The sequence below is a fragment of the Oncorhynchus nerka genome, linkage group LG24 (genome assembly GCF_034236695.1).
Source record: "Oncorhynchus nerka isolate Pitt River linkage group LG24, Oner_Uvic_2.0, whole genome shotgun sequence".
NCBI lineage: Eukaryota > Metazoa > Chordata > Actinopteri > Salmoniformes > Salmonidae > Oncorhynchus > Oncorhynchus nerka.
The window spans coordinates 25,741,129-25,767,599 of NC_088419.1; the positions used below are offsets into that span (position 1 = coordinate 25,741,129).

Here is a 26,471-nt window from a genome sequence, read left to right on the forward strand (position 1 = left end):
ATACAGTGCCACTGACACGGCCTGCAACGAAAACATGCGGACTCTCCTTCACTGCAGCCGAGGTGAGTAAGACATTTAAACGTGTTAACCCTCGCAAGGCTGCAGGCCCAGACGGCATCCCCAGCCGCGCCCTCAGAGCATGCGCAGACCAGCTGGCCGGTGTGTTTACGGACATATTCAATCAATCCCTATACCAGTCTGCTGTTCCCACATGCTTCAAGAGGGCCACCATTGTTCCTGTTCCCAAGAAAGCTAAGGTAACTGAGCACTCACTTCCGTCATCATGAAGTGCTTTGAGAGACTAGTCAAGGACCATATCACCTCCACCCTACCTGACACCCTAGACCCACTCCAATTTGCTTACCGCCCAAATAGGTCCACAGACGATGCAATCTCAACCACACTGCACACTGCCCTAACCCATCTGGACAAGAGGAATACCTATGTGAGAATGCTGTTCATCGACTACAGCTCGGCATTCAACACCATAGTACCCTCCAAGCTCGTCATCAAGCTTGAGACCCTGGGTCTCGAGCCCGCCCTGTGCAACTGGGTACTGGACTTCCTGACGGGCCGCCCCCAGGTGGTGAGGGTAGGCAACAACATCTCCACCCCGCTGATCCTCAACACTGCGTTCTGAGCCCTCTCCTGTACTCCCTGTTCACCCACGACTGCGTGGCCACGCACGCCTCCAACTCAATCATCAAGTTTGCGGACGACATAACAGTGGTAGGCTTGATTACCAACAACGACGAGACGGCCTACAGGGAGGAGGTGAGGGCCCTCGGAGTGTGGTGTCAGGAAAATAACATCACACTCAACGTCAACAAAACTAAGGAGATGATTGTGGACTTCAGGAAACAGCAGAGGGAACACCCCCCTAACCACATCGATGGAACAGTAGTGGAGAGTGTAGTAAGTTTTAAGTTCCTCGGCATACACATCACAGACAAACGGAATTGGTCCACTCACACAGACAGCATCGTGAAGAAGGCGCAGCAGCGCCTCTTCAACCTCAGGAGGCTGAAGAAATTCGGCTTGTCACCAAAAGCACTCACAAACTTCTACAGATGCACAATCGAGAGCATCCTGGCGGGCTGTATCACCGCCTGGTACGGCAACTGCTCCGCCCACAACCGTAAGGCTCTCCAGAGGGTAGTGAGGTCTGCACCACGCATCACCGGGGGCAAACTACCTGCCCTCCAGGACACCTACACCACCCGATGTTACAGGAAGGCCATAAAGATCATCAAGGACAACAACCACCCGAGCCACTGCTTGTTCACCCCGCTATCATCCAGAAGGCGAGGTCAGTACAGGTGCATCAAAGCTGGGACCGAGAGACTGAAAACAGCTTCTATCTCAAGGCCATCAGACTGTTAAACAGCCACCACTAACATTGAGTGGCTGCTGCCAACACACTGACACTGACACTGACTCAACTCCAGCCACTTTAATAATGGGATTGATGGGAAATGATGTAAAATATATCACTAGCCACTTTAAACAATGCTACCTAATATAATGTTACATACCCTACATTATTCATCTCATATGCATACGTATATACTGTACTCTATATCATCTACTGCATCCTTACGTAATACATGTATCACTAGCCACTTTAACTATGCCACTTTGTTTACATACTCATCTCATATGTATATACTGTACTCGATACCATCTACTGTATCTTGCCTATGCTGCTCTGTACCATCACTCATTCATATATCTTTATGTACATATTCTTTATCCCCTTACACTGTGTATAAGACAGTAGTTTTGGAATTGTTAGTTAGATTACTTGTTGGTTATTACTGCATTTTCGGAACTAGAAGCACAAGCATTTCGCTACACTCGCATTAACATCTGCTAACCATGTGTATGTGACAAATAAAATGTGATTTGATTTGTTTTGCGCGATCAAATGTTCACACGACACGCGCCGCTGAGATACGTTCAGCCTCTTGCGAATTTAAGGACAATTATGAAACACATAGAGATGGGAGTTAAATGATTTTATGTTTTATATCTTAGTCATTTTTGGGGGGAACCCTGGCTTCCCTTTGCAGCCATGAATACACGCCACCTTGATAAATAACGAATACACAAGTGACAGCGGGCCAAGAAACGTCACAATTTATGCATGATGCATGATGCTATGGGGTGAAACTTCACGAAGACTGCTGAATGTCAGGTGGCATTTTTCCTTTGACTGCATACAGCAGCTCAAAAACAAAAGGCCAAAAAGGTACACAATGAAACGTTTCTCAGAATGTGAGAAAACTATATGATGCCCATGCCCGGATGGCTATGTTTAGGGTCGCCAATGCAGTGAGGTATAGCACCCAAACATTGCCGAGCTGCAGTGGTCTCAGCACTGTTTGAGGGGGAGGAGACTAAACTCAGATTGAGCCTTTCGCTAGGAGCTGTGGCACGCATTCAGTGAGATCACATCCTTCCATGCATTGCTGTTGCCATCGATTTAATAGTAGTTAGTTCTTCAGTCAACTTTAACCAGATTTTCGATTTATGGAGCTCGTTTTGGGCAGGAGACATGTTATAAATAACCGTTAAATTTCAGTTTTAAAGATATGGATGTCCTTTCGCGCAATGTAATCATGGCAAGTTCTTGAGGAATTCTCTCCACCTTTTGTTTGATCACGTTTTGCTCTACCCTCGGAGTTTCACTGCGAACGGGCGCATACAATCAGTCATAATGTGGGGGAGAAACGAATTTGAGGATGGATTTGATACTTTTAAAACAGGTAAGATCTTATTATTTAGATTTGATAGAAGAATAAAACCCCTGTGTTGATATTTTCATAGCAATAATGTCTGAACAGACTAGAGCCTTGCTCATGCTCATATCGGTGAACGTCTTCACAAGCTTCTAGCTAGCTGATGCTAAACTGATGGATACAGAAGGGTTTCTGCGGATTCAGCTAGCTCTCTAGCTAGCAGCAGTAGCCCTCTCCCGGGGCATCTGGTGTTTCTTGATAATGCTATGATGTAACCTCGTTGTTGATGTGACATTGTAACGGAAATTCCTGAATAGATGACTATTAATTGTTCATGACAAAATAATGCAGGTTGCAGAGAGAGCGGAGTTTTTTTTCTCATCGGGGGATTTAGCGTTCTGCTCGTCCTGATAGCGATGTCTGTTTCTGGACTGAGATTCGAAAGATGTCTACATTGTAACATTTTGATATAGCTTGCTACATTATGTCGCTAGAATTATATTATGATGAATGGACCACTGCGTGCCCTCTTCTGTTGAGCAATGAGTCGGCTTTCTGCGTTGTCAGTTATTATAGCTAAGTATGTCATGTGGCCAGATTTATAGTTAGCTATATCCTCTAAAGCGGGCCAACATACCCCCCTCCTATTGTCTCTTACAACTATGTAATAACACTACACGTCGTTAACAAAAACTACTCAGCCCAAGTTCAAAGCAATTAGCCTACTAACATGTTGTTATGAGGGCCTCCTGAGTGGCGCAGCGGTCTAAGGCACTGTATCTCAGTGTTTGAGGCACCACTACAGACCCGGGTTCGATCCCAGGCTGTTGGTGTGGCTGGCTTCCGGGTTAAGCGAGCAGTGTCAAGAAGCAGTGAGGCTTGCCAGGGTCGTGTTTCGGATAACGCATGGCTCTCGACCTTTGCCTGTCCCAAGTCCGTAGGGGAGTTTCAGCGATGGAACAAGACTGTAACTACCAACTGGGGAGAAAAAGGGGTAACAAAATGTTTTTGTTACCTAACAACAATTTGATATAAAGTCTTACCGATCATCAAACGTATTCTGCCACCTGAACTGCAGGACAGGACAGTGTAGGTCAGTCCAGGGCTTGACATTAACTTTTTTTAGCCACTTGTTCTTCTTACAAGTAGGACAGATTTTTTACTTATCCCAAAGCTCAAGTCACTTGTCGTCGTCCCCACCCCCAAAAATGGTCTGTAACACCATGGGCCAAAAAGGTGACTGAAAAGTGTGATTCAAGGAACCACTTCACAATATAACAGTCATTATTATCACTGGTTTTGACAATGGACAGATGCTGGTCTCTAATCCCATGTATTATATCTCCTGCCATTATGGCCTTGAACAAGGCACTTAACCCCCCACAAAGTAAAATACTGCATTGATAGGCTACTGTATAAAACACATGGTCAGTCAACCCTCCATCTGGAGAACTACTGGGTGTGCAGGCTTTTGTCCCAACCCTGCTCAAACACACCAGGGTCCGCTTATCAAGGTCCTGTTGATCTGGACATTTTTCACAATGTGGTGTGTTTGAGCAGGCCTGGAGCAAAAGCATGCACACACAGTATCTCTCCTGGACTCTCCTGGAGGATGGTTGGCCACCATGCAACATTACAATTACCACCAAATACTTTTTGTCTTTATAAAATAATAATAATGTATCAAATAAAATAGATGAGAATCCTAGACAATTTTGAGCATTTGTACAACCGGAGTATAACTAAATAGCTAACTAGCGAGATAACCGGCCAAACAATATGTGTTGAATTTGCTATCTGGTTAGTCTGTTGTAGGCTATACCATTATTCCACCTGCTGAGCAATGTATTTCGCTCTCTCTGTCCTCTGGAAAGACCCACTGGCACACACCCAGGTGCACAAATGTCTTTCCCAAGATTGTCATTGCTGACCAAAAATGAGCTATAACTGGGCAAGTAACTGACTTAAGTTGCAATGAATATCATTCAAATGTGCGCACGTAGCAAGGCTCACTTTGATCTAAAAAAACTAATCTCAAGACTGCATGATTGAAAGACAGTTCGTGCCTGTCAATGCAGGCCTAAATAATGATATTCTAAGGTGCTGTGAGATCTGTCAATGCAGGCCTAAATAATGATATTCTAAGGTGCTGTGAGATCTGTCAATGCAGGCCTACATAATGATATTCTAAGGTGCTGTGAGATCTGTCAATGCAGGCCTAAATAATGATATTCTAAGGTGCTGTGAGATCTGTCAATGCAGGCCTAAATAATGATATTCTAAGGTGCTGTGAGATCTGTCAATGCAGGCCTACATAATGATATTCTAAGGTGCTGTGAGATCTGTCAATGCAGGCCTAAATAATGATATTCTAAGGTGCTGTGAGATCTGTCAATGCAGGCCTACATAATGATATTCTAAGGTGCTGTGAGATCTGTCAATGCAGGCCTACATAATGATATTCTAAGGTGCTGTGAGATCTGTCAATGCAGGCCTACATAATGATATTCTAAGGTGCTGTGAGATCTGTCAATGCAGGCCTACATAATGATATTCTAAGGTGCTGTGAGATCTGTCAATGCAGGCCTACATAATGATATTCTAAGGTGCTGTGAGATCTGTCAATGCAGGCCTACATAATGATATTCTAAGGTGCTGTGAGATCTGTCAATGCAGGCCTACATAATGATATTCTAAGGTGCTGTGAGATCTGTCAATGCAGGCCTAAATAATGATATTCTAAGGTGCTGTGAGATCTGTCAATGCAGGCCTACATAATGATATTCTAAGGTGCTGTGAGATCTGTCAATGCAGGCCTAAATAATGATATTCTAAGGTGCTGTGAGATCTGTCAATGCAGGCCTAAATAATGATATTCTAAGGTGCTGTGAGATCTGTCAATGCAGGCCTACATAATGATATTCTAAGGTGCTGTGAGATCTGTCAATGCAGGCCTAAATAATGATATTCTAAGGTGCTGTGAGATCTGTCAATGCAGGCCTACATAATGATATTCTAAGGTGCTGTGAGATCTGTCAATGCAGGCCTACATAATGATATTCTAAGGTGCTGTGAGATCTGTCAATGCAGGCCTACATAATGATATTCTAAGGTGCTGTGAGATCTGTCAATGCAGGCCTACATAATGATATTCTAAGGTGCTGTGAGATCTGTCAATGCAGGCCTACATAATGATATTCTAAGGTGCTGTGAGATCTGTCAATGCAGGCCTACATAATGATATTCTAAGGTGCTGTGAGATCTGTCAATGCAGGCCTACATAATGATATTCTAAGGTGCTGTGAGATCTGTCAATGCAGGCCTAAATAATGATATTCTAAGGTGCTGTGAGATCTGTCAATGCAGGCCTACATAATGATATTCTAAGGTGCTGTGAGATCTGTCAATGCAGGCCTACATAATGATATTCTAAGGTGCTGTGAGATCTGTCAATGCAGGCCTAAATAATGATATTCTAAGGTGCTGTGAGATCTGTCAATGCAGGCCTACATAATGATATTCTAAGGTGCTGTGAGATCTGTCAATGCAGGCCTAAATAATGATATTCTAAGGTGCTGTGAGATCTGTCAATGCAGGCCTAAATAATGATATTCTAAGGTGCTGTGAGATCTGTCAATGCAGGCCTAAATAATGATACTCCAATGCACTCTGCAGAGATTGGGGGGACTGTGTAGAACACATCGCATTCAGAAGACACTTTGATCCACTTCTGATCGGAGTAGCCTAATTGTTTGATATTGTGATTTTTGCGTGATTTTATTTACTTGTCCATTCGCACAAATTAATCTATAATATGCTAGTCCATCAATTACTTGTACTTGCCCTGGGCAAGCGGACAAGTGTTAATGTCAAGCCCCGCAGTCTGTTCTGAAATATTATTTCTGCTCTTCTGAAGCACAATTTTGATAGATGTTTTGAAAGTGTATTTTTGGAGCGCCTCAGCCCGGTATCTTTGTGATGGTCACAGTAGAGCAGGAGGACAGTAGGACGGTCACCTCTCCATGTTGTGGAGCAACATTACATATCACATCTAGGCTGCACCCCCTTCAACCTGCTGCCTCCTTCTGGCACAAGATAGGACAGCTTTAATGATTTATGTCTTAGCGGATTAAACAGTCAGAATAGAATTCGCAGATAGAGGACATATGGCCCCGCAGTGTGTAGAGACAGAGATGGATTGTTGGGATGCACCACAGTGTGTTTGAGACTCACCTGGTCCTCACCTTGTCCAACCTGAGTCATTACCCATGCACACATTACTGTTGCTGAATGTGACAAGGGCAAATGCCTGAATGAACCAGAGGAGTCTGAAACCAAAAATCCCTCCTGTCATCTGAAATTATTCAGGAAATATTGTGTAGGCTCTGCTTTCATTTCCATGCGCCTGGGAGAGGGCTTGTTTTCACTAGAGGAGGACTGTTATTATAATGGACGAGTGACTGGTTTTCACAGTTATGGATTGGTGTAGTTTAGCACTATACTAGGGCCAAGCACACTATCTGTAAAAGCTGAATATTGCAGGAGGCAAAAGGTATTTCCATATCTGACTGTGTAACACAATTACAGTGACTGTAATTAAGAGAAATGTAGATCTTTCCTAGTTGTAACGTACAACCGGACTTCAGACAGCAGGGTCTGTTTTTTGCCATCTAGGTAGCAGTTGTGTGTTTACTAGATGGGGGAAGGGGTGTAGAGCAACAGTAATGTAGTCTCTAACCAAAACATATGCCAGCAGAGCTAAGCAGCTGTTATTAGGGTCTCCAGCTGTGCAGATTCTGTTTTCTCTAATAATCATCAAACAATCCCGATCTGCTAGAGATAACGTAACCCACCAAGACAACATTTATTGGCTAAATGTTCTCCCAGTCTGAGTAACCAGGAAGAGTTAGCTGTTAGGCTACCCTGGGTGGTAGGCTAATTCCTTTTATCTTTTATGAAAACACAGGATTATTAAGGTAGAATGTTTGACAGTTTGACCTTTGTTGGGACTGAAACAGACTATTACAGCGTAGTAAACAGTGTGTGTTACTAAGAAATGCCTTCCTCCCTGACCGGGGGTCATGCCTTTTATAGGTTCCAGCACCAGCTCTCCTGGATGGGTCCCGGGGTGTGAGTCGCCATGGCAGGGTACCTCCTCGGCCCCCGGTAACCGAGGACGACGCCACAGCACGGCCTCCGACAGTGGTGACACGGGCATCGGCACGTCCTGCTCCGACAGTGCGGAAGGTAAGGACTGGCACAGAAAGAAGGTTCACCCCTCCACAACACATATCATTATTATTTTATTTTACCCCCTTTTCTCCCCAATTTCGTGGTATCCAAATCTAATTACTATCTTGTCTCATCGCTACAACTCCCGTACGGGCTCGGGAGAGACGAAGGTCGAAAGCCATGCGTCCTCCGAAACATAACCCAACCAAGCCGCACTGCTTCTTAACACAGCGTGCCTCCAACCTGGAAGTGTCTGAGGAAACACCTGGCTACCTTGGTTAGCGTGCACTGCGCCCGGCCCGCCACAGGAGTTGCTGGTGCGCGATGAGACAAGGATATCCCTACCGGCCAAACCCTCCCTAACCCGGACGACGGTAGACCGATTGTGCGTCGCCCCACGGACCTCCCAGTCGCGGCCGGCTGCGACAGAGCCTGGGCGCGAACCCAGAGTGTCTGGTGGCACAGCTAGCGCTGCGATGCAGTGCCCTAGACCACTGCGCCACTCATTATTAGCAACACAGAGAGAGAGAAAATCTTACTTCACTTCATCCTCTTGCTAGGATTCTGCTGTTATATAGATGAATAGTTCTGAAGCTATGGATAAGGGGTTTCTGAAGGAAAGTAGTGATAACAGAAATGGAAACCAAAGTAATGTCCTTTTGGCAGTAATGTGGCTAAACTGTCTGGATAACTGGAAGGAATTAAACAGAGATTTAGGGGAGACTCCTAAACCACCCCAATTGAATGGTTTGGGACACACTTTCTTAACTATCCCTGTCTCTCATCCTAGTTTCTAGCTACAGTGGAAGATATGTATTCTTTCCAATAGTCAAGACTACAGCTCTTACATTTGGATTGATTACTCCCTGTCTTACTGCGTCCTACATCCTAGTCCTTACAGTCCAACTTGAACATACAAGAGGACTGTGGAAAGCGTTTGCCTATAAACAAGTCCATCTTGGACTACTAGTTTCTAGTAGCCAAACCTCAAAGCCCTACCCAGTTTGGTGTTGTGGCTTGGCCAGATCAGAGGGTGTTGTCGGCTCTCCACTCTCGTAACCTTCACAGGGCCAGATGTCAGGACCCAGGCAGACCCTTCTACCATCACCCTTCCCTTGGGAGCTGGGACTGGAGCTCTCTGGTCCGGCCATCAAGCCCCTATAACCACTATAACCATTAACAGCTGGCCAGCCACAGTCTGCCTCAGGCCCAGGGCTGCTCAAACAGATGCTCTACGTTCAGGTCACTGAGACATTTTGTGGGCTGCGCTGGGGAGATCAGTTTATGGCCTTGCTTTGTTAGGATCATTTAAACAAGCTCACAGAATAGTTTTGTATTTCTTTAGGAGCTCACACACTTAGAGCTTCAGACACTGGTGAATGTCACTGCTTTGTGAGAGATGTGGATAAAAGTGAATAGGAGAGTGACTCTCCCAATAGCAGAGCAGAGTCTTCGATTTAGAGACCTCTGTGTCCCACTCGACTGTCACAGACAGCACACACCCAAAGGAAGTGCCGTTACCGTGGGAACCCTCCTAGTTAATTAAGGCACGAGCAGTCAACAGTTCCTAATTGGTGCCCTTGGCGATGATTGTTGCCCGTGGCGATGATTGGTGCCCCTGGCGCCAACGTTCTGTGTGTCCTTACCTGCGGAAACACCCAGCTGGCCTACTATTTCAGCACCCAGCAGTTGGCACCCATCCTTCTCCATCCTCCCCCCATGCCAGAGGCACTGGGCCGGGCTAGGGCACACAGTCAGTCACTCCCTGGACCCTGGCTGGATCTGGAGCTGCTCTGATGCCCCTGCCTGCCTGCCTGCCTGCCTGTCTGTGTGTGTGTGTGTGGGGGGGGAGCTAACTAATACTGAGCCCCCCTCCCTCTGTCTGATGAGCACCGGACCTGTCAGACTCCCATTGATTGCAGCAGCTCTGCTTTTAATTGATCTCAATATCTTCAGTTCAGGAGCCTATCAGGCACCGCAGATGCCCAGAAACAAGGTCAGACGCAGTTCTTCTCTCACTTTTCCATCTCTGCTGCTACTCTTTCATTCTCCCAGGCTGACGTGTTAGGATCACGTGGGATAACATCGACTTGACTTCCAGGATGACCTGTACTGGCTCTTGTATCCTGCCTATTTTAAACCACAAATAGTCAATTGTTTTCTTTGTTGTATTTTGGTAAACCCTCCTTAATGAATGCCGTAACAACTGGGGATGTGAATCGTTACAGGCAGAGAGAGTGCTGGAATCAGAATTAGGGCGACTCTGCCATGACAATGGCTGTAATGTCTAAGTGGATAGATCAGGAGCTCTGCTGTCGCCACCTCATTGGGAGGAGACTGAGACCACCCTATAGCATGACTACATACTGTAGCTAGGCTAACTACAGACGGACAGAGGCAAGATAACGGTAGATTATGTTCACGTTGTAGGCTCAAGTGGCTAATCCACTGGGCTCTGTGTGCCTGTAAAAGATTAATGTAAAACAAAGGTCTAGCCATTAAGGGATGATTGGATTCTCTGTTTTTCCTGTTTGTTTTGTTAGGACATTGGACTCATCATTTTGAAAGATACCTTTTCACTATTAAACCTCCTCTTTTCTGGATCTCCTGCATTGTACACATTTCCACCTCATGTCAGTGCGCTGGCATTTGAGCTTCTGGTAAATCTGTCTTTCTCTCCATACAGTTCAAGCAGGGACACAACTAATCCCCTTGTTCTAATATCAATGTATAGCTGCGGTTCAAATGTGGTATTTATGCAACGTTGGTGTTTTTACTCCAAACACTTGGTTTCTGGAGGAGATATTCTGTGCAGACTATGGCTGTAATCCACACAAAGGGAGGATTCTATTCCGGGAGCCACTGCATAATCACTGCATCAAGCCTACCGTTTACAATTGGCTTATCATCTCTTCCTCCCCATATGACGGGACAATCTGGTTTTACACAAATCCAATCAAAACGTACTGACAGTATACCCCCTCAGTACCCCCTATCAAGAGATTGCTATCTTGTGCACTCCTCAGCTCTTTCTGTCTCCCTCGGTTTTCTTCTGACACAAACGGCTCTATTTCCATCCCCTTTTTAACCCAATGCGTCCCACCGTAACCCTGGCTCGTTTTGGACTTCTGACCCCTTTTAAACAATGTGTGTTTGAGCTACAGACTAATGGGTTGTACCATTGTATTGGTCTATTTCTTCTGCATCCGTAGATACATTAGTCTGTGTGATAGACGGGGGCTGAGCTAGAGGGGTGCTTGTGCACGGGGCCAGGCCTTTTTTACAAACATGTCTCTAGAGTCCAAATGATTTGAGCTATAAACTATTAAAAGCGATCTATGGAAAGCTGGGACTCTCACCAAACACACACATGTTTAGCTCTGTCACGCTCACCAGCTACATTAGTCATTAGAAGGAAAGGGGTTCTTCTACACAGGAAATCCCAGGACATAGTGTCTATAATACAGTAATAAGCTCGCATACTGTAGTTGCTGTCACAAACTCCACACAGTTTTCACTGACTAGTTGGATATTAATTTCCCAGTGGGCAAACTATTTCTGTACTTACAGCGTTCATATGGATTCATTTTGATCAGGTTTTTGCTTTGGCAGAACTTTTTGTTGCTGTTGACATTTGTCAATAAAAGTCATGAATGCAAAACACATTGTTTTGTGTTCTACTTGTAGACCTTGTTGTCCCGAAAAGAAGACGTGAGGCTAAATATAAGGGGCTGAACATGCAGATAAATGAAAAGTCGATTTTTGCTTGGGTCTCGGGACTGATAGGGTTAACAATGTCATCATCGCAACGCATGCTTATATAACACGCCTGCTTTTTTTGTGTGTGTTTAAATGTTGTGCCTTTAGTAACATTTCTCGGCCTGATTCCGGTTCATTAGGAGGTAGGATACAGTGGATGGGTGGCCTTCGGCTGGGGGACATTGCTGCATCCAGGTCACTGCTTTTTCCCTGGTTTCTGTCCCATATCCCAACACCAGTGACCTCTGATGGCGAGACACAGATGCCATCGACCAATGGGTCTAGCCTAGTAGCCAAAACACAGGCTCAGCGGAAAGGGACCAGTGAACTCTGTCCAGCCTCAGAATTCCAGACATAATATTAATGTAAATATAGGTCATCCATCCCAGCCAGCATGCTAGGCTGTCTGTCTACAGCAGCCCGCTTGGAGCCATCTGATTGGTGCATGAAGTCAGCTGTAGCTAGTTCTGTGGTCAGGGTTGCACATACTGTACAAGCGCTCATCTGAGCCCTGAAAAGTTTAGAATGACATTTAGTGTGTTCTAGACTTCTAGTATTAGCGCTGGCAGGCTTGGATATTTACATCCATGATTCAATGCCTCCCAGTATAAGTGCAGAGATGGAACGTGTTCACACTGGGGTAATGTAAGAGAACTCTGATGAAAGACCCTGTCTGGTGAATTACTAGGCACATTGGACATTGGTGTAATGGTGCGCTCTCTTTCCTGATTGTGTGAAGTCATCACGTTTTTGAGACCTGCATTTGTATGCAAGATATATCGGTTATGGTTGTGTCTTCCTGTCCCTAGATGTAATCTCTGTATCCGGGTGGGGGTCGGATAACCCTCTCTCAAACTCTCTGGGGGACCTGGTTTTCCACAAAACGATCCAATCCAGATTTTTTAAAATCTTGCTGTCTTTGCTCTTCAGTTATGTTGCATTGAGCTAAGAATTTGATGCATCGTCTTTCTGAGTCAACCAACCTGTAACGAACGACACAGTTTTCCAGACCTATGGAGAATCCAAGAGCCCTTCTATAGAATCTCCCCATTTCTAAATTAGCTCTCCTCTGCGTGTGACCTAGAACAAGGAGGAAATTCCTCCAGTTTGGAACCATGCCGCCCCATGACCCTCCTCTCTAATTATACATGGCCATGACAGCACCAAGCCTCCTCATAATTACCTCTGGGGTGTCTTATGACTTCACCATGGTGGTTTTGGGTAAAACAGGCCCGTCAGACGGTTGGAGTAGCAGGCTGTAAAGCATTTGATTGGGGGGCTTTCGTGGAGATGTGGGGGGATGGTGAGAGGAGAACATATATGTTCAACAGAGTGATTTTGATTCATGTCTACAGTCTGTTTCCTGTTGACGTCTCCAATGACTCCAATGAATGTCTAACAAAATGTTCAGCCAGGGTTTACTGCTCCATGAAGGGTTAACATCTTAGTCAAGACCAAGTGAAGGTCCTCCTGATATCAGGCCAGGAGTTGTTTGTGGTATGACATGGACAGTGTGGTAGGATTCCATGCTGCAGTTCCAGCTACAGTCCTTCTCCAGAGTCCCGAGGTCACTATAGGCTGTGTGTGTACACCACCAGGCTCTCAGATTCTGATTTTGGCCCTGCGGAGACATCGAGATCAATGGAGTGCTTTACGTAATGCAGGTCAAGCCCAGGCCATTATCGGGGTGTTAGGTTACCATGGAGAAGACAGCGGTTTGGAGAGGCAACCTGAGCTGAGCCCAGTAACTTATGGGCCTGCAATAAACACAGATGTGGCTCAAGACATGCAGGAAGGATGCTTGTCATTCTCCTGACCATTCCATTAATACTAGAGAGCTTTCATACGTATTGATGAAGCGCTCAGCACTTCCTCCATCACGAAGGCTTTACACTCAACACTCAACCCTTTGTATCAATAGTGGGTGTCAGGTCTATAGCTCAACGTGTCTATGTTCCATTCTTCATAGTCCCCCACTCTTGCAAGCCCTTGTATGACCAATTCCATTTCTGTAGAAGGTAGGCCCAGGATAGGCTCACATTTTGGAGTGAATTCTGGAACCATTATCCCCAGTTCCCTCTGTGCTTTTAATGGAGCAAATCTCCTGCTGATCCGAGCCTAGTTTCCACCTCCCAGGAGGGACCTAAGTGGTCAAATTTGTTTTAGTGTAGATTTGCACCATCCCAGGCACGCTCGGCCAGTTGGGGCTCATCTCATTAATGTTTGACTGTGAGGGGGGTAATTGTGTTAGGCTGGGCCCCCAGATCCCTGCCCTTGTCAACCCTCTAGTCCCTAACACGGCCGCTAAACCAGCTGCTCCTATCCCATCTCACTAATGATGGGTTGAGGCAGGGCAGGCCACACAAAGCCTTGGCAAGGACCGTCCTTCACTCAAGTTAGCAAGGTTAGAAATCAAGTTAGCACAGTTAGAAATCGATAAGCTAAGGACCCTGGGACTAAACACCTCCCACTGCAACTGGATCCTGGACTTCCTGACGGGCCGCCCCCAGGTGGTAAGTGTAGGTAACAACACATCCGTCATGCTGATCCTCAACACTGCGGCCCCTCAGGGGTGCGTGCTCAGCCCCCTCCTGTACTCCCTGTTCACTCATGACTGCACGGCCAGGAACGACTCCAACATCGTCATTAAATTTGCCGATGACACAACAGTGGTAGGCCTGATCATCGACTTCAACGAGACAGCCTATAGGGAGGAGGTCAGAGACTTGGCTGTGTGGTGCCAGGACAGCAACCTCTCCCTCAATGTGATTAAGACTGAGGGAGATGATTGTGGACTACAGGAATAAGAGGCCCGAGCACGCCCCCATCGATGGGGCTGCAGTGGAGCAGGTTGAGAGCTTCAAGTTCCTTGGTGTCCACATCACCAACAAACTAACATGGTCTAAGCACACCAAGACAGTCGTGATGCAGGCCACGACAAAACCTATTCCCCCTCAGGAGACTGAAAAGATTTGGCATGGGTCCTCATATCCTCAAAAGGTTCTACAGTTGCGCCATCGAGAGCATCTTGACTGGCTGCATCACTGCTTGGTATGGCAACCACTCGGCCTTCGACCGCAAGGCACTACAGAGGGTAGTGCGAACGGCCCAGTACATCACTGGGGCCAACCTTCCTGCCATCCAGGACCTCTATACCAGGCGGTGTCAGAGGAAGGCCCTAAAAATGGTCAAAGACTCCAGCTGGCACCCCCTTGTATATATTGTTATTTTTTTACTGCTGCTCTTTAATTACTTGCTACTTTTATCTCTTATTCTTATCTGTATTTTTTTTAAACTGCACTGTTGGTTAGGGGCTCGTAAGTAAGCATTTCACTGTAAGGTCTACTACCTGTACCTGTTGTATTCGGCGCATGTGACTAATGAAATTTGATTTGAGTTGTTTGTTTTTCAATCAGCCCTGCTTTCATATGGTAATCCCGCTGTGAGGTTAGGGCTGCATGCTAAATGCTATATAGCATATCAGCCATTCCGGTAGCAGTGCGCTAACACACAGTAGCTAGCTAGTGCGGTTAGCTTTAATTAATAGTGTAATAAATAAGCAGCGTTCCTTTGTCCCTTGGCTCTTCCCTGCCTCTTCTGCTCAATAGCTCACTCTCACTCTCTCAGAGCCTCTGTCTTAGATATGGATGAATTGGAGCTAGTTAGTTTCTCCACTGGGACTAGGGCTCAGTGCCGGATTTGGCATGGGCCTTCAGATCCTCAAAAAGTTCTATAGCTGCACCGTTGAGAGCATCTTGACTGGCTGCATCACTGCTTGGTATGGCTGTTGCACCTCCCTCGACCGTAAAGTGCTACAGAGGGTGATGTAGACAGCCCAGCACATCACGGGAGCCGAGCTCCCTGCCATCCATGATCTCTATATCAGGCAGTCAGAGGAAGGCCCCCAAAATTTCCAAAGACTCCAACCACCCGGGCCATAGACTGTTCTCTCTGCTCCTGACCAAACCAACAGGCTCTGGGACAGCTTCTACCCCCAAGCCTTAAGACTTCTAAATAGCCATAAGACTGCTAAATAGTTCATCAAATGGTTACCCGGAATATCTGCATTGACCCTATGCACATTCACAAGACTATATATACATGTACACACTGTATACACACTCACACACACTACACTGACACTCACACACAACCCACACACATCCACATATACACACACACGCATACTGACACAACACACACACACACCTTTACACTAATCATATGCTGCTGCTACTCCATTCTTTATTTTACTCTTATTTTTATCTATTCTAGTCACTTTACCCTGCCTTGATGTATATATCTACCTAAAATACCTCGTAACCTTGCACATTGACCTGGTACTGCTACTACCTGTATATAGCTTCATTCCTATGTATTTTATTCCTCTTGTGTTACTATTTTTCCTTTTATTATTTTTTAACTCATAAGCAAGAGTCTCACAGTAAAGTCTACACCCGTTGTATTCGGAGCATGTGACACATTTTAATTTGATTTGATTTGCCTGTCGGCTTGTGAGTGAGTCTCTTATCACTGTCAACTTTACAGTGAGTCACAGCTCCATCTTCCTCCCTCGTCTTCACAGAGAGACGGCTTTGGCGACGTGGCTTTTATGCACCACACGTGACCCGACGATGACTTGGACAGCGTCAACAAAGGGAAAGGTGTCCCTAATGCTTTCCAGTCTGGGACTGCTCTTATGGTACCACTGTGGAGGGAATCGAACAGACCTGTTGTTAAGGTGGCTCTGTAGAGTTTAGAATAGTTTGTGTCTTTCTTTGTCTTTCAGGCTAAGTGAGTGAGACATTGTCATGTGTTATAGGTGTTTGTTGGCTCCTATCTCTGCACTGCTGGCATTAACACGTATTCTTCTGACTAAATATGCGGTTGTCGGAGAGAATGCATAAATGACCACCTTAAGGAACAGTAACTCAGGTCAACCAACAAAAATTGCGAAGGACAATAAGATGTTGTACTAACTTGCATGTCAACCTGCTATTCCACCGTGCATGTTAGCATTCTGTTACATTCTGTCATTTACATGGTGCTGTTACCGCAAAACACTGTTTCCCATAAATAATCCTTTAATCAAAACAGAACCCTCTGACACCAATCCTGGACCCAAGGAACGTAATCCCAATTTGATTAACACCTCATTTAATGGCTCTTGTAGAACTGCTCTTTGTACATAATCTCATGTTATTAGTAGGATTTGTGAAATAAACCGGAGGCCCCCAACTGTTCTGAATCTGTTCTGTGGTTTAGGGGAGCTTGACAGGGCTGGGGGTGTCAGACGGGAAGAGGTCCAGTTCATGTATGGATTAGTCAGTCGACTTGGAGTTGAGCCTTTCTGCAGCCTCCAGCGCTGCCCTTTGTAATTAGTGGACCCCCCTAATCTAGAGGCGATGAAATGACCGAACGCAGCTTGTCTGTCTGACTGTCAGTCCATGCCTGGTACACACACTGTCCATCGTCACCGCCCTTACACAGGCTAGTGTGGGTGGCGGGGAAGAGGAATGTGTGTCTGTGACTGGTTGTGTATGGTTTGTTTCCCCTTCTAGCAGTGTGAATGGGATGGCTCTAAACACTGTCTTCTAAAAGAAGGCTTGATTGATATTCACCCAACACCCAGCTCCTCCCACCTCCTTTAGATTTCGCAGGGAAACTAAACTTTCCCCTTTGTCTCTCTGGCAGCGCTTAGCACTTCTCTGGCAGTTTGGCCATTCTCCACTGTGTGCACTTTCAAATCAGCTCTTCATCTCTTTATTCCCTGGATGCATCTCAAGTACATTTTCCAGTCAGTGTTTCTCTAGCTAACTGAAAACAATGAGGGACTTCCACGGTGGCACAGTGTTTCTCTAGCTAACTGAAAACAATGAGGGACTTCCACGGTGACACAGTGTTTCTCTAGCTAACTGAAAACAATGAGGGACTTCCACGGTGGCACAGTGTTTCTCTAGCTAACTGAAAACAATGAGGGACTTCCACGGTGGCACAGTGTTTCTCTAGCTAACTGAAAACAATGAGGGACTTCCACGGTGACACAGTGTTTCTCTAGCTAACTGAAAACAATGAGGGACTTCCACGGTGACACAGTGTTTCTCTAGCTAACTGAAAACAATGAAGGACTTCCACGGTGACACAGTGTTTCTCTAGCTAACTGAAAACAATGAGGGACTTCCACGGTGACACAGTGTTTCTCTAGCTAACTGAAAACAATGAGGGACTTCCACGGTGACACAGTGTTTCAAGGTACTGCTGCTAATGTAGGCTACATTGTTTCTGTGGATATTTTGGTAACATTCAAGAGAAGTCAGTGGATTCGCCACCCGTTTAGATAAAGACGCCATCCATGCATTTCTAATAGGATATTCTTCCATCCTGAACCAATCTGAGATTTGATTCATTTTGAAGAGTTGGGAGACTGTAGTGTGTGTAAAGCTGATTATGATGAGTGGAGACACAACCAGGTTAGCACCTCTCAATGGATTACACACACTTCATATTCCTCTTTAAATGGATTGTCTTGTCATTCAGTGTCACATCTTTTCTGAATTATTCCCTGATTTGAACACGTGACTGAGATGACACACAGGAAGTGTCTGGGCCAGTCTCCATGCCAGCTTAATTCTGTGTTCCCTTAGGGAGGATCGGCCTGGAAAGCCAATCCTCTGACAGACAGGGTGAGAGACCAGACGCCTGTGTCCCAGGTCTTTTCTCCAGACACACAGCCTGCTTTTCACTGTGTTAAATTTGACCCCTCTGAGGAGGAAGGACGCGTAGGAAGAATAATCTATCGCAGCTGGGTTAGGGTCCAGCTGAATGTTTGATAATACACTGAACAAAAATATGAACGCATTATTTAAAGTGTTGGTCCCATGTTTCATGAGCTGAAATACAAGGTCATATGAACTTTCCATACTCACAAAAGGCTTATTTCGCTCCAATTTTGTGCACACATTTGTTTACATCCCTGTTATTGAGCATTTCTCCTTTGCCAAGATAATCCATCCACCTGGCAGGTGTGGTAATTAAGAAACTCATTCAACAGCATGATCTTTACACAGGTGCCCCTTGTGCTGGGGACAATAAATGGCCACTCTAAAATGTACAGTTTTGTCACACAACACAATGCCACAAATGTCTCAAGTTTTGAGGGAGTGTGCAATTGGCATGCTGACTGCAGGAGTTTCCACCAGAGCTGTTGGCAGATCATTTCATGTAAAAAAATTCTACCATAAGCCGCGAGAGAGTTTGGCAGTGCGTCCAACCGGCCTCACAACCGCAGACCACTTGTATGACGTTGTGTGGGCGTGCGGTTTGCTGATGTCAGTGTCAGTTCGCACAGAGTGCCCCATGGTGGCGGTGGGGTTATGGTATGGGCAGGCATAAGCTACGGACAATGTACACAATTGCATTTTATCAATGGCAATTTGAATGCACAGAGATACCGTGACGAGAACCTGAGGCCCATTGTCATGCTATTCATCCAATGCCTTCACCCCATGTTTCAGCATGATAATGCACGGCCCCATATCGCAAGGATCTGTACACAATTCCTGGAAGTTGAAAATGGCCCAGTTCTTACATGGCCTGCATACGCACCAGACATGTCACCCATTGATCATGTTTGGGATGCTCTGGATCGACGTGTACGACAGCATATTCCAGTTCCCACCAATATCTAGCAATTTTGCACAGCCATTGAAGAGGAGTGGAACAACATTCCACAGGGCACAATCAACAGCCTGATCAGCTCTATGTGAAGGAGATGTGTTGCGCTGCATGAGGCAAATGGTGGTCACACCAGATACTGACTGGTTTTCTAATCCACGCCCCAACCAGTTTTTTTTAAGACATCTGTGAACAACAGATGCATATCTGTATTCCCAGTCATGTGAAATCCATAGATTAGGGCCTAATGAATTTATTTCAATTGACTGATTTCCTCATATGAACTGTAACTCAGTCAAATCTTTGAAATTGTTGCATGTTGCCTTTATATTTTTGTTCAGTGTAGAAGACTAAGGGGAAAAGGTCAGGGAGCAAGGTATCAGATTTTCTCCAAACGTCTCTGTGCGGGACGTTATCGGGCTACATGAATTTAGAATGGCTTGACATTTTTTAGGCTGAGGTTCTTTGGGGGTTTGTAGGCATCACCATCGTCATGGTCTTTTTCAGTGACATCTCTTGGAGAAAGGCACAACGTATTATTGCAAAAGCTAGACTGAAAATAGGGTTACCAGTACCCAGCTGGAGATGAAGTGGGAAAAGATGGCGCTGGTATTTGGTTAGTATGCTTCTGCATGTTGGCAAAAAAGAGTCGTGGTGGTTTTCAGAGCACAAGATGCACGCCCTCATCTTGTTTCACTTTCTAAGATGTAGGTCCTCCATGTGGCTTCTCAAAGAATTCAAGAAATGTTGAATATTATTTTCATTAATAATACAGTTGAAGTCGGAAGGTTACACACACTTAGGTTAGAGTCATTAAAACCCATTTTTCAACCACTCCACAAAGTTCTTGTTAACAAACTATATCTTTGGCAAGTCGCTTAGGACATCTACTTTGTGCATTACACAAGTAATTTTTTAATTGTTTACAGACAGATTATTTCACATATAATTCACTGTATCACAATTCCAGTGGGTCAGAGATTTACATACACTAAGTTGACTGTGCCTTTAGCTTGGAAAATTCCAGAAAATGGCGTCATGGCTTTAGACGCTTCTGACTAATTGACATAATTTGAGTCAATTGGAGGTGTACCTGTGGATGTATTTCAAGGCCTACCTTCAAACTCAGTGCCTCTTTGCTTGACATCATGGGAACATTTTTAAAAATCAAGCAAGCCCTCAGAAAATAAATTGTAGACCTCCACAAGTCTGGTTTATCCTTGGGAGCAATTTCCAAAGGCCTGAAGGTACCACGTTCATCTGTACAAACAATAGTACGCAAGTATAAACACCATGGGACCATGCAGCCGTCATACCGCTCAGGAAGGAGACGCATTCTGTCTCCTAGAGATGAAAGTACTTTGGTGCGAAAAGTGCAAATCAATCCCAGAACAACAGCAAAGGACCTTGTGAAGATGCTTGAAGAAACAGGTACAAAAGTACCTATCCACAGTAAAACGAGTCCTATATCAACATAACCTGAAAGGTCGCTCAGCAAGGAAGAAGCCACTGCTCCAAAACCGCCATAAAAATTACAGACTACGGTTTGCAACTGCACATGGGGACAATATTGTACTTTTTGGAGAAATGTCCTCTGGTCTGATGAAACAAAAATAGAACTGTTTGGCCATAATGACCATCGTTATGTTTGGAGGAAAAAGGGGGAGGCTTGCAAGCCGAAGAGCACCATCCCAACCGTGAAGAACGGGGGTGGCAGCATCATGTTGTGGGAGTGCTTCTCTGCAGGAGGGACTGGCATCATGAGGCAGGAAAAGTTTGTGAATATATTGAAGCAACACCTCAAGATATCAGTCAGGAAGTTAAAGCTTGGTCGCAAATTGGTCTTCCAAATGCACAATGACCCCAAGCATACTTCCAAAGTTGTGGCAAAATGGCATAAGGACAACAGAGTCAAGGTATTGGAGTGTCCATCACAAAGCCCTGACCTCAATCCTATTGAAAATGTGTGGGCAGAACTGAAAAAGCATGTGCAAGCAAGAGGCCTACAAACCTGACTCAGTTACACCAGCTCTGTCAGGAGGAATGGGCCAACATTCACCCAACTTATTGTGGGAAACTTGTGGAAGGCTACCTGAAACGTTTGACCCAAGTTAAACAATTTAATGGCAATTCTACCAAATACTAATTGAGTGTATGTAAACCTCTGACCCACTGGGAATGTGAAATGAAAGCTGAAATAAATAATTATCTCTACTATTATTCTTACATTTCACATTCTTAAAATAAAGTGGTGATCCTACCTGACCTAAGACAGGGAATTTTTACTTGGATTAAATGTCAGGAATTGTGAAAAACTGAGGTTAAATGTATTTGGCTAAGGTGTATGTAAACTTCCGACTTCAACTGTATATAATGCTCTTGAAAATGTTCACGTCTCAAATGACAGAGATGAACAAGCTTTGCCGGTCTCAGTCTATGAATAAACCATTTCTCAAATCTAATTGTCTCCAACTGACGTAATTCAACAGAACCAAAGACCTCATGGACAAAAAAAGAGTATCCTTCTGAAAATGAATGGAGGCTCTGAATGAGGTCACTCCGTTAATCTCCTCATTTCTAAAACCCAGAAAGTTGTTTTTTCTGAGCTTTCTCAAGGTTTTTCAGCAACAGCCCTGCTCTGAGATTGTAGGGTTTAGCCTAGTGATGAGTAATTTCTGGTGTCAGTATGGCATCTTCCTTTTGCTGTAGGCTAACAAAAAGTATTGTGACCGACTGCCTCAATTCGGTTTTATGTAGCAACATTTGAATTTCTATTTTATTTTTTACATAAAAGATTAAAGTAGAGACTCAGAGTGACACTACCATAAAGGCCTGATTGGTGGAGTGCTGCAGAGATGGTTGTCCTTCTTAAAGGTTCTCCCATCTCCACAGAGGAACTCTGGAGCTCTGTCAGAGTGACCATCGGGTTCTTGTTCACCTCTCTGATCAAGACCCTTCTCCCCTGATTGCTGAGTTTGGCCGGGAGGCCAGCTCTAGGAAGAGTCTTTGTGGTTCCAAACTTCTTCCATTTGAGAATGATGGAGGCCACTGTGTTCTTGGGGACCTTCAATGCTGCAGACTTTTTTTGGTACCCTTCCCTAGATTTGTGCCTCGACACAATCCTGTCAGAGTGCTCTACGCACAATTCCTTCAACTTCATGGCTTGTTTTTTTGCTCTGACATGCAATGTCAACTGTGGGAGTTTATATAGAGAGGTGTGTGCCTTTTCAAATCATGTCCAATCAATTGAATTTACCACAGGTGGACTCCAATCAAGTTGTAGAAACATCTCAAGGATGATCAATGGAAACAGGATGCTCCTGGGCTCAATTTCGAGTCTCAAAGCAAAGGGTCTGAATACTTATATAAATACGTTTTTTCTGTTTTACATTTTTTATACATTTGCAAACATTTCTAAAAACCTTTTTCTGATTAGTCATTATAAGTTATTGTGTGTAGTTTGCTGAGAAATTGTATTTATTTTTAAATCCATTTTATAATAAGGCTGTAACATAACAAAATGTGGGAAAATTCAAGGGGTGTGAATACTTTCTGAATTCCCTGTACAGATAATATTACTACACAGATCATACATGCAACGTTCGCTAGATATCTAAAAGTACGCTTTAACTTGCAATGAAAATGATTTTCTGTCACAATTAGAAATGTATAATATTTGAAAATGAAGCTAGACTCTTACCTGTATACATGGATGAAGGCTTCACGACAGCGTGTCTTTTCCGTTTGATATGTAGCTAGCTACAGCTTGTTTGGTCCGTTGTGTCAAGTCACTCCGGTTCACACTGACCGTGTGCAGGAAGTAGTCCTTTACAACTTTACAACTGATAGCGCCTGCTAAATTCAGGGCAGCATTGTTGTTGAGAGCAGTAGCAACACTTTTGGAGTTCTTCACGGCTAATGTTATGTCTTTCAAAAAAAGCCACAGTAGCAATGATGATCTACACATACTGAGCAGCTCATGTTATAGACAGAAGCATGCTACATGGCAGACCAATCCAAACTCTTCTCTCAGCATGTCCAGCCCATTCATTATCTCAGCCAATCATGGCTAGCCGGAAGGTTTCTGTCATTTTCCATAATTAAAGCAACTATGCTCGTAATTTTAACAATTGTATTCCTATTTACAGATGGTATACACATTTGTTATTAAGGCACATGAAAGTTCACATGTTCCAGAAGGCATTTCTGCCCCAATTTTTATTTATTTATTAAAAAACATATATATTGCGTTCTCATAACGTGCGACATACTTGCTTCTTGAAACGGGTCACTGTTGTACTGTTGTGGTGGGTGCACTTTAAAACCCAGTGTATGATGGGAGGGGCAGAGGTATTTCATTCATCAATCTGCCCCAGCTTCAGGGCCTTTCTGGGGGACATGAAGTCATGACCCCACCCTACCTGTCACTCAGAACCCCCAGGGTAGGAGGTGGAGCAGAAACCAGGCATGTTCTGTTGGTGTATTATTCCTATGGGTCCGGGTACAGTCAGGCCCAGGATCCCACTTCCTCTTGTCCCTCTCTCTCTCCTCCCCTCCGGCTGCCTCCCTCTTGTCTTTCTGTCTTCCTTTCCTCTGCTCCCACCCTCAGGAATACACACAGAGACAGTCAACTCATGCGTCACCTCTCACCATCTTCGCCGTCTGACTTTTTTCCGTTTACGTAGGCAAAACTTCCACTTTGCCCTTCTCCCTCTCTGCTCTCCTTTCCCCCTTTTGTCACTAGCTACACAGCAGGAAAATGGATCCCTCTCCCCTCCTCTCTCTCTGAGTATGGTCATATAGCCTCTCTCTCTTTCTCTCTCTCTCAGTTAAAGCTGATGCCTATGCCATCACATACAGATGAAGTGAGACACCCTGGATTTAATGAATGAAAGAAGCAGGGATGAGGGGAGAGCTAATAGTCCTGATTCATTACAGAGGCAACATGAACATGGCAGGAGTTTATTGCATAGCTAACGGGGTATTACAGTCTCCACCCAGGCTCTATGGTATACACCAGGAATACTTGTCCCCTTATTGTTAAAGGCAGGGCTCTAATTAAAATGTGTGTTTAATGAGTTAAGGGAAGGATACAGCCGCAAGGCTGTAGTTAGACTACAGATCCATGTGCACTGATACTCCAGTCCGGTGTAATGCATATTATTGGCCTGCAATGTGCTGCTGGTTTTGCGTTCCTGTGGGCTGCTGACAGAACGATGTGAACTGCTACAGGAAGGAGAGAACACAGTGGTAGATCTGACTAAGCTCAACTGAAGTAATCGATGGATCGGCTTGGTGCATGGCGTTCTAGGAATGACAGGGAATTGTTGGAGAGCAGAGCCCAGTCATTCATTTCCTCTCTGTCTTTATGAAGTCCATCACTCAGCTCTGACAGACCTGATGGCTCAGCACTTCTCTTCAGCGTCACGCAGCCAGCCAGCCAGCCAGCCAGCCTCCTCTCCTGTTCAGGCTTGTTTTATCTAGTCAACCGTTTCCATGAAGGATAGGCTGACTGCTGAGCCCTGTGTTTGTGCTTCAGGTTGGTTAGTCTGCTGAGAGAGATTGAGAGAGAGAGGATGTAGCTCCATCCATAGCTAGTCTGTCTCTCCCACAGTGGCCCTCCGTCAAGAGGCCTCCATTAAACCCCTCTGGGAGATTACAGAGGGACATACAGTATAAACACACACACTGGGCCATAGGACCATCTGTCCCCTCGTGTGCATGTGCACAAACACACAGACACACACACAGCGCTTTCGCCTGGTTGGGACTATTGACTTGTGGTGCCGTGATCCAGCCATGCGGACACACTGCACTCACTAGATATTAATCTGGGCACATGCATGTAGGATTTTAATTTGAGCCAGTTTGCTACAGCAGGAAAATAATCCTGCAGCAACAGGAAATGTGGATTATAATTGATGGACATTTTTGTGGGCATTGGTGAATTTTTCATAAGAGAAAGTCAAAGGCTCAAATTTTCAAGTGGAAACTTCAGAAGCCTTTTAAAACTTACATACACAACAAGTTTAACATTTCCTGCAGTGCAGGAAAGTTCTCCTGCGACAGAGTGATCAAATGAAGATCCTACATCTGTACACACATACTGTGCAGAGTTACAGTATACTGCACACACTTGTTACACGTTGCTGGTTGTGCCTGAGGATTCTCACACGACCGTTGTGTTGGAGAACTATTCCATAAACAAAGACTGGGCGAACACAAACACACCGCATCAAAGCTGCTGCTCGCCCACTGAGGGTGTTATGCAACCCCTTTAAAAGCACCGGATCGGGCACCGCTGCTCTCTTCTTGTCACTAACAATTAGTCTCCAGCTTGTTATTGTTGTTGATGGGCGCAGTGCATAACTGGTAGGCTATTTAGAGTTGAGATCAACAGCCATATCACTAGCTCCCATCTCTGTTTATGGCCACTAAACTGTGATCCTCTTTGACCAATGCTTAGATAGCACATCCCACCTACCCTCTCCCCTCTTCTGTCCGATGCGCTGACTCGTATTTCAGCTGGTGCCCTTGCCTCCGTCTCCCCGTCTGCCTAGCTCGCGTCCTATCTACCTCTCTCTGGTTACGCCAGCACGTCTCGTCCATGAAGCCTGCCGTTGCGTCCAGGACATGAGCAAGTTGGCGGGGTTAGCTAAGTGCTGTCTGTGGTGATGTAACACCAGCGGAGAGAGATTTCCAGCGCTGCTCAGATGACAGCTAGCAGGTCAGGCATGTCATGTCACAAGGAGCGCCTGCTACCAGGAAGTCAACGCTACTGCTTTCTCCTTTTTGGATTCCCTCACACTACACAAATAGATTAGATTGGTGTGCTTTGCATTACATTCCTGATGTTGAGATATAAACCACATGGCTGTCTTTGCAGATTGAATGACATCATTGTGAGCGGGTCTGTCAACAAACATCAAAAGTCTGATGAATGATGATGTTGACTGACATGAAAGCGTGTTTGGATCAGAAGAACTGAAAGGTGTTGGAACAGTGAGCTGTCCATGGTACTGCTGATGATAAGGGAGTATTACTCAAAGGTGTAAACAAATCCTG

At 45.1% G+C, this 26,471-nt stretch overlaps 1 protein-coding gene across 2 annotated transcripts in view; it reads left to right on the forward strand.

Annotated features, from left to right (window-relative positions):
- Nucleotides 1-26,471, forward strand: part of LOC115107730 (centrosomal protein of 85 kDa-like) — a 94,849-nt gene that overhangs the window by 18,332 nt on the left and 50,046 nt on the right. Inside the window, exons 1-2 of one of the 2 annotated variants that reach the window (XM_029631312.2) lie at nucleotides 2,432-2,768; nucleotides 7,836-7,988. In XM_029631312.2, coding sequence (XP_029487172.2) covers nucleotides 2,720-2,768; nucleotides 7,836-7,988 — 202 coding nt within the window. In that variant the 5' untranslated portion in view covers nucleotides 2,432-2,719. Of the gene's footprint in view, nucleotides 1-2,431; nucleotides 2,769-7,835; nucleotides 7,989-26,471 lie in introns of those variants that run through there. The other variant, XM_029631313.2, reaches the window with a different exon arrangement.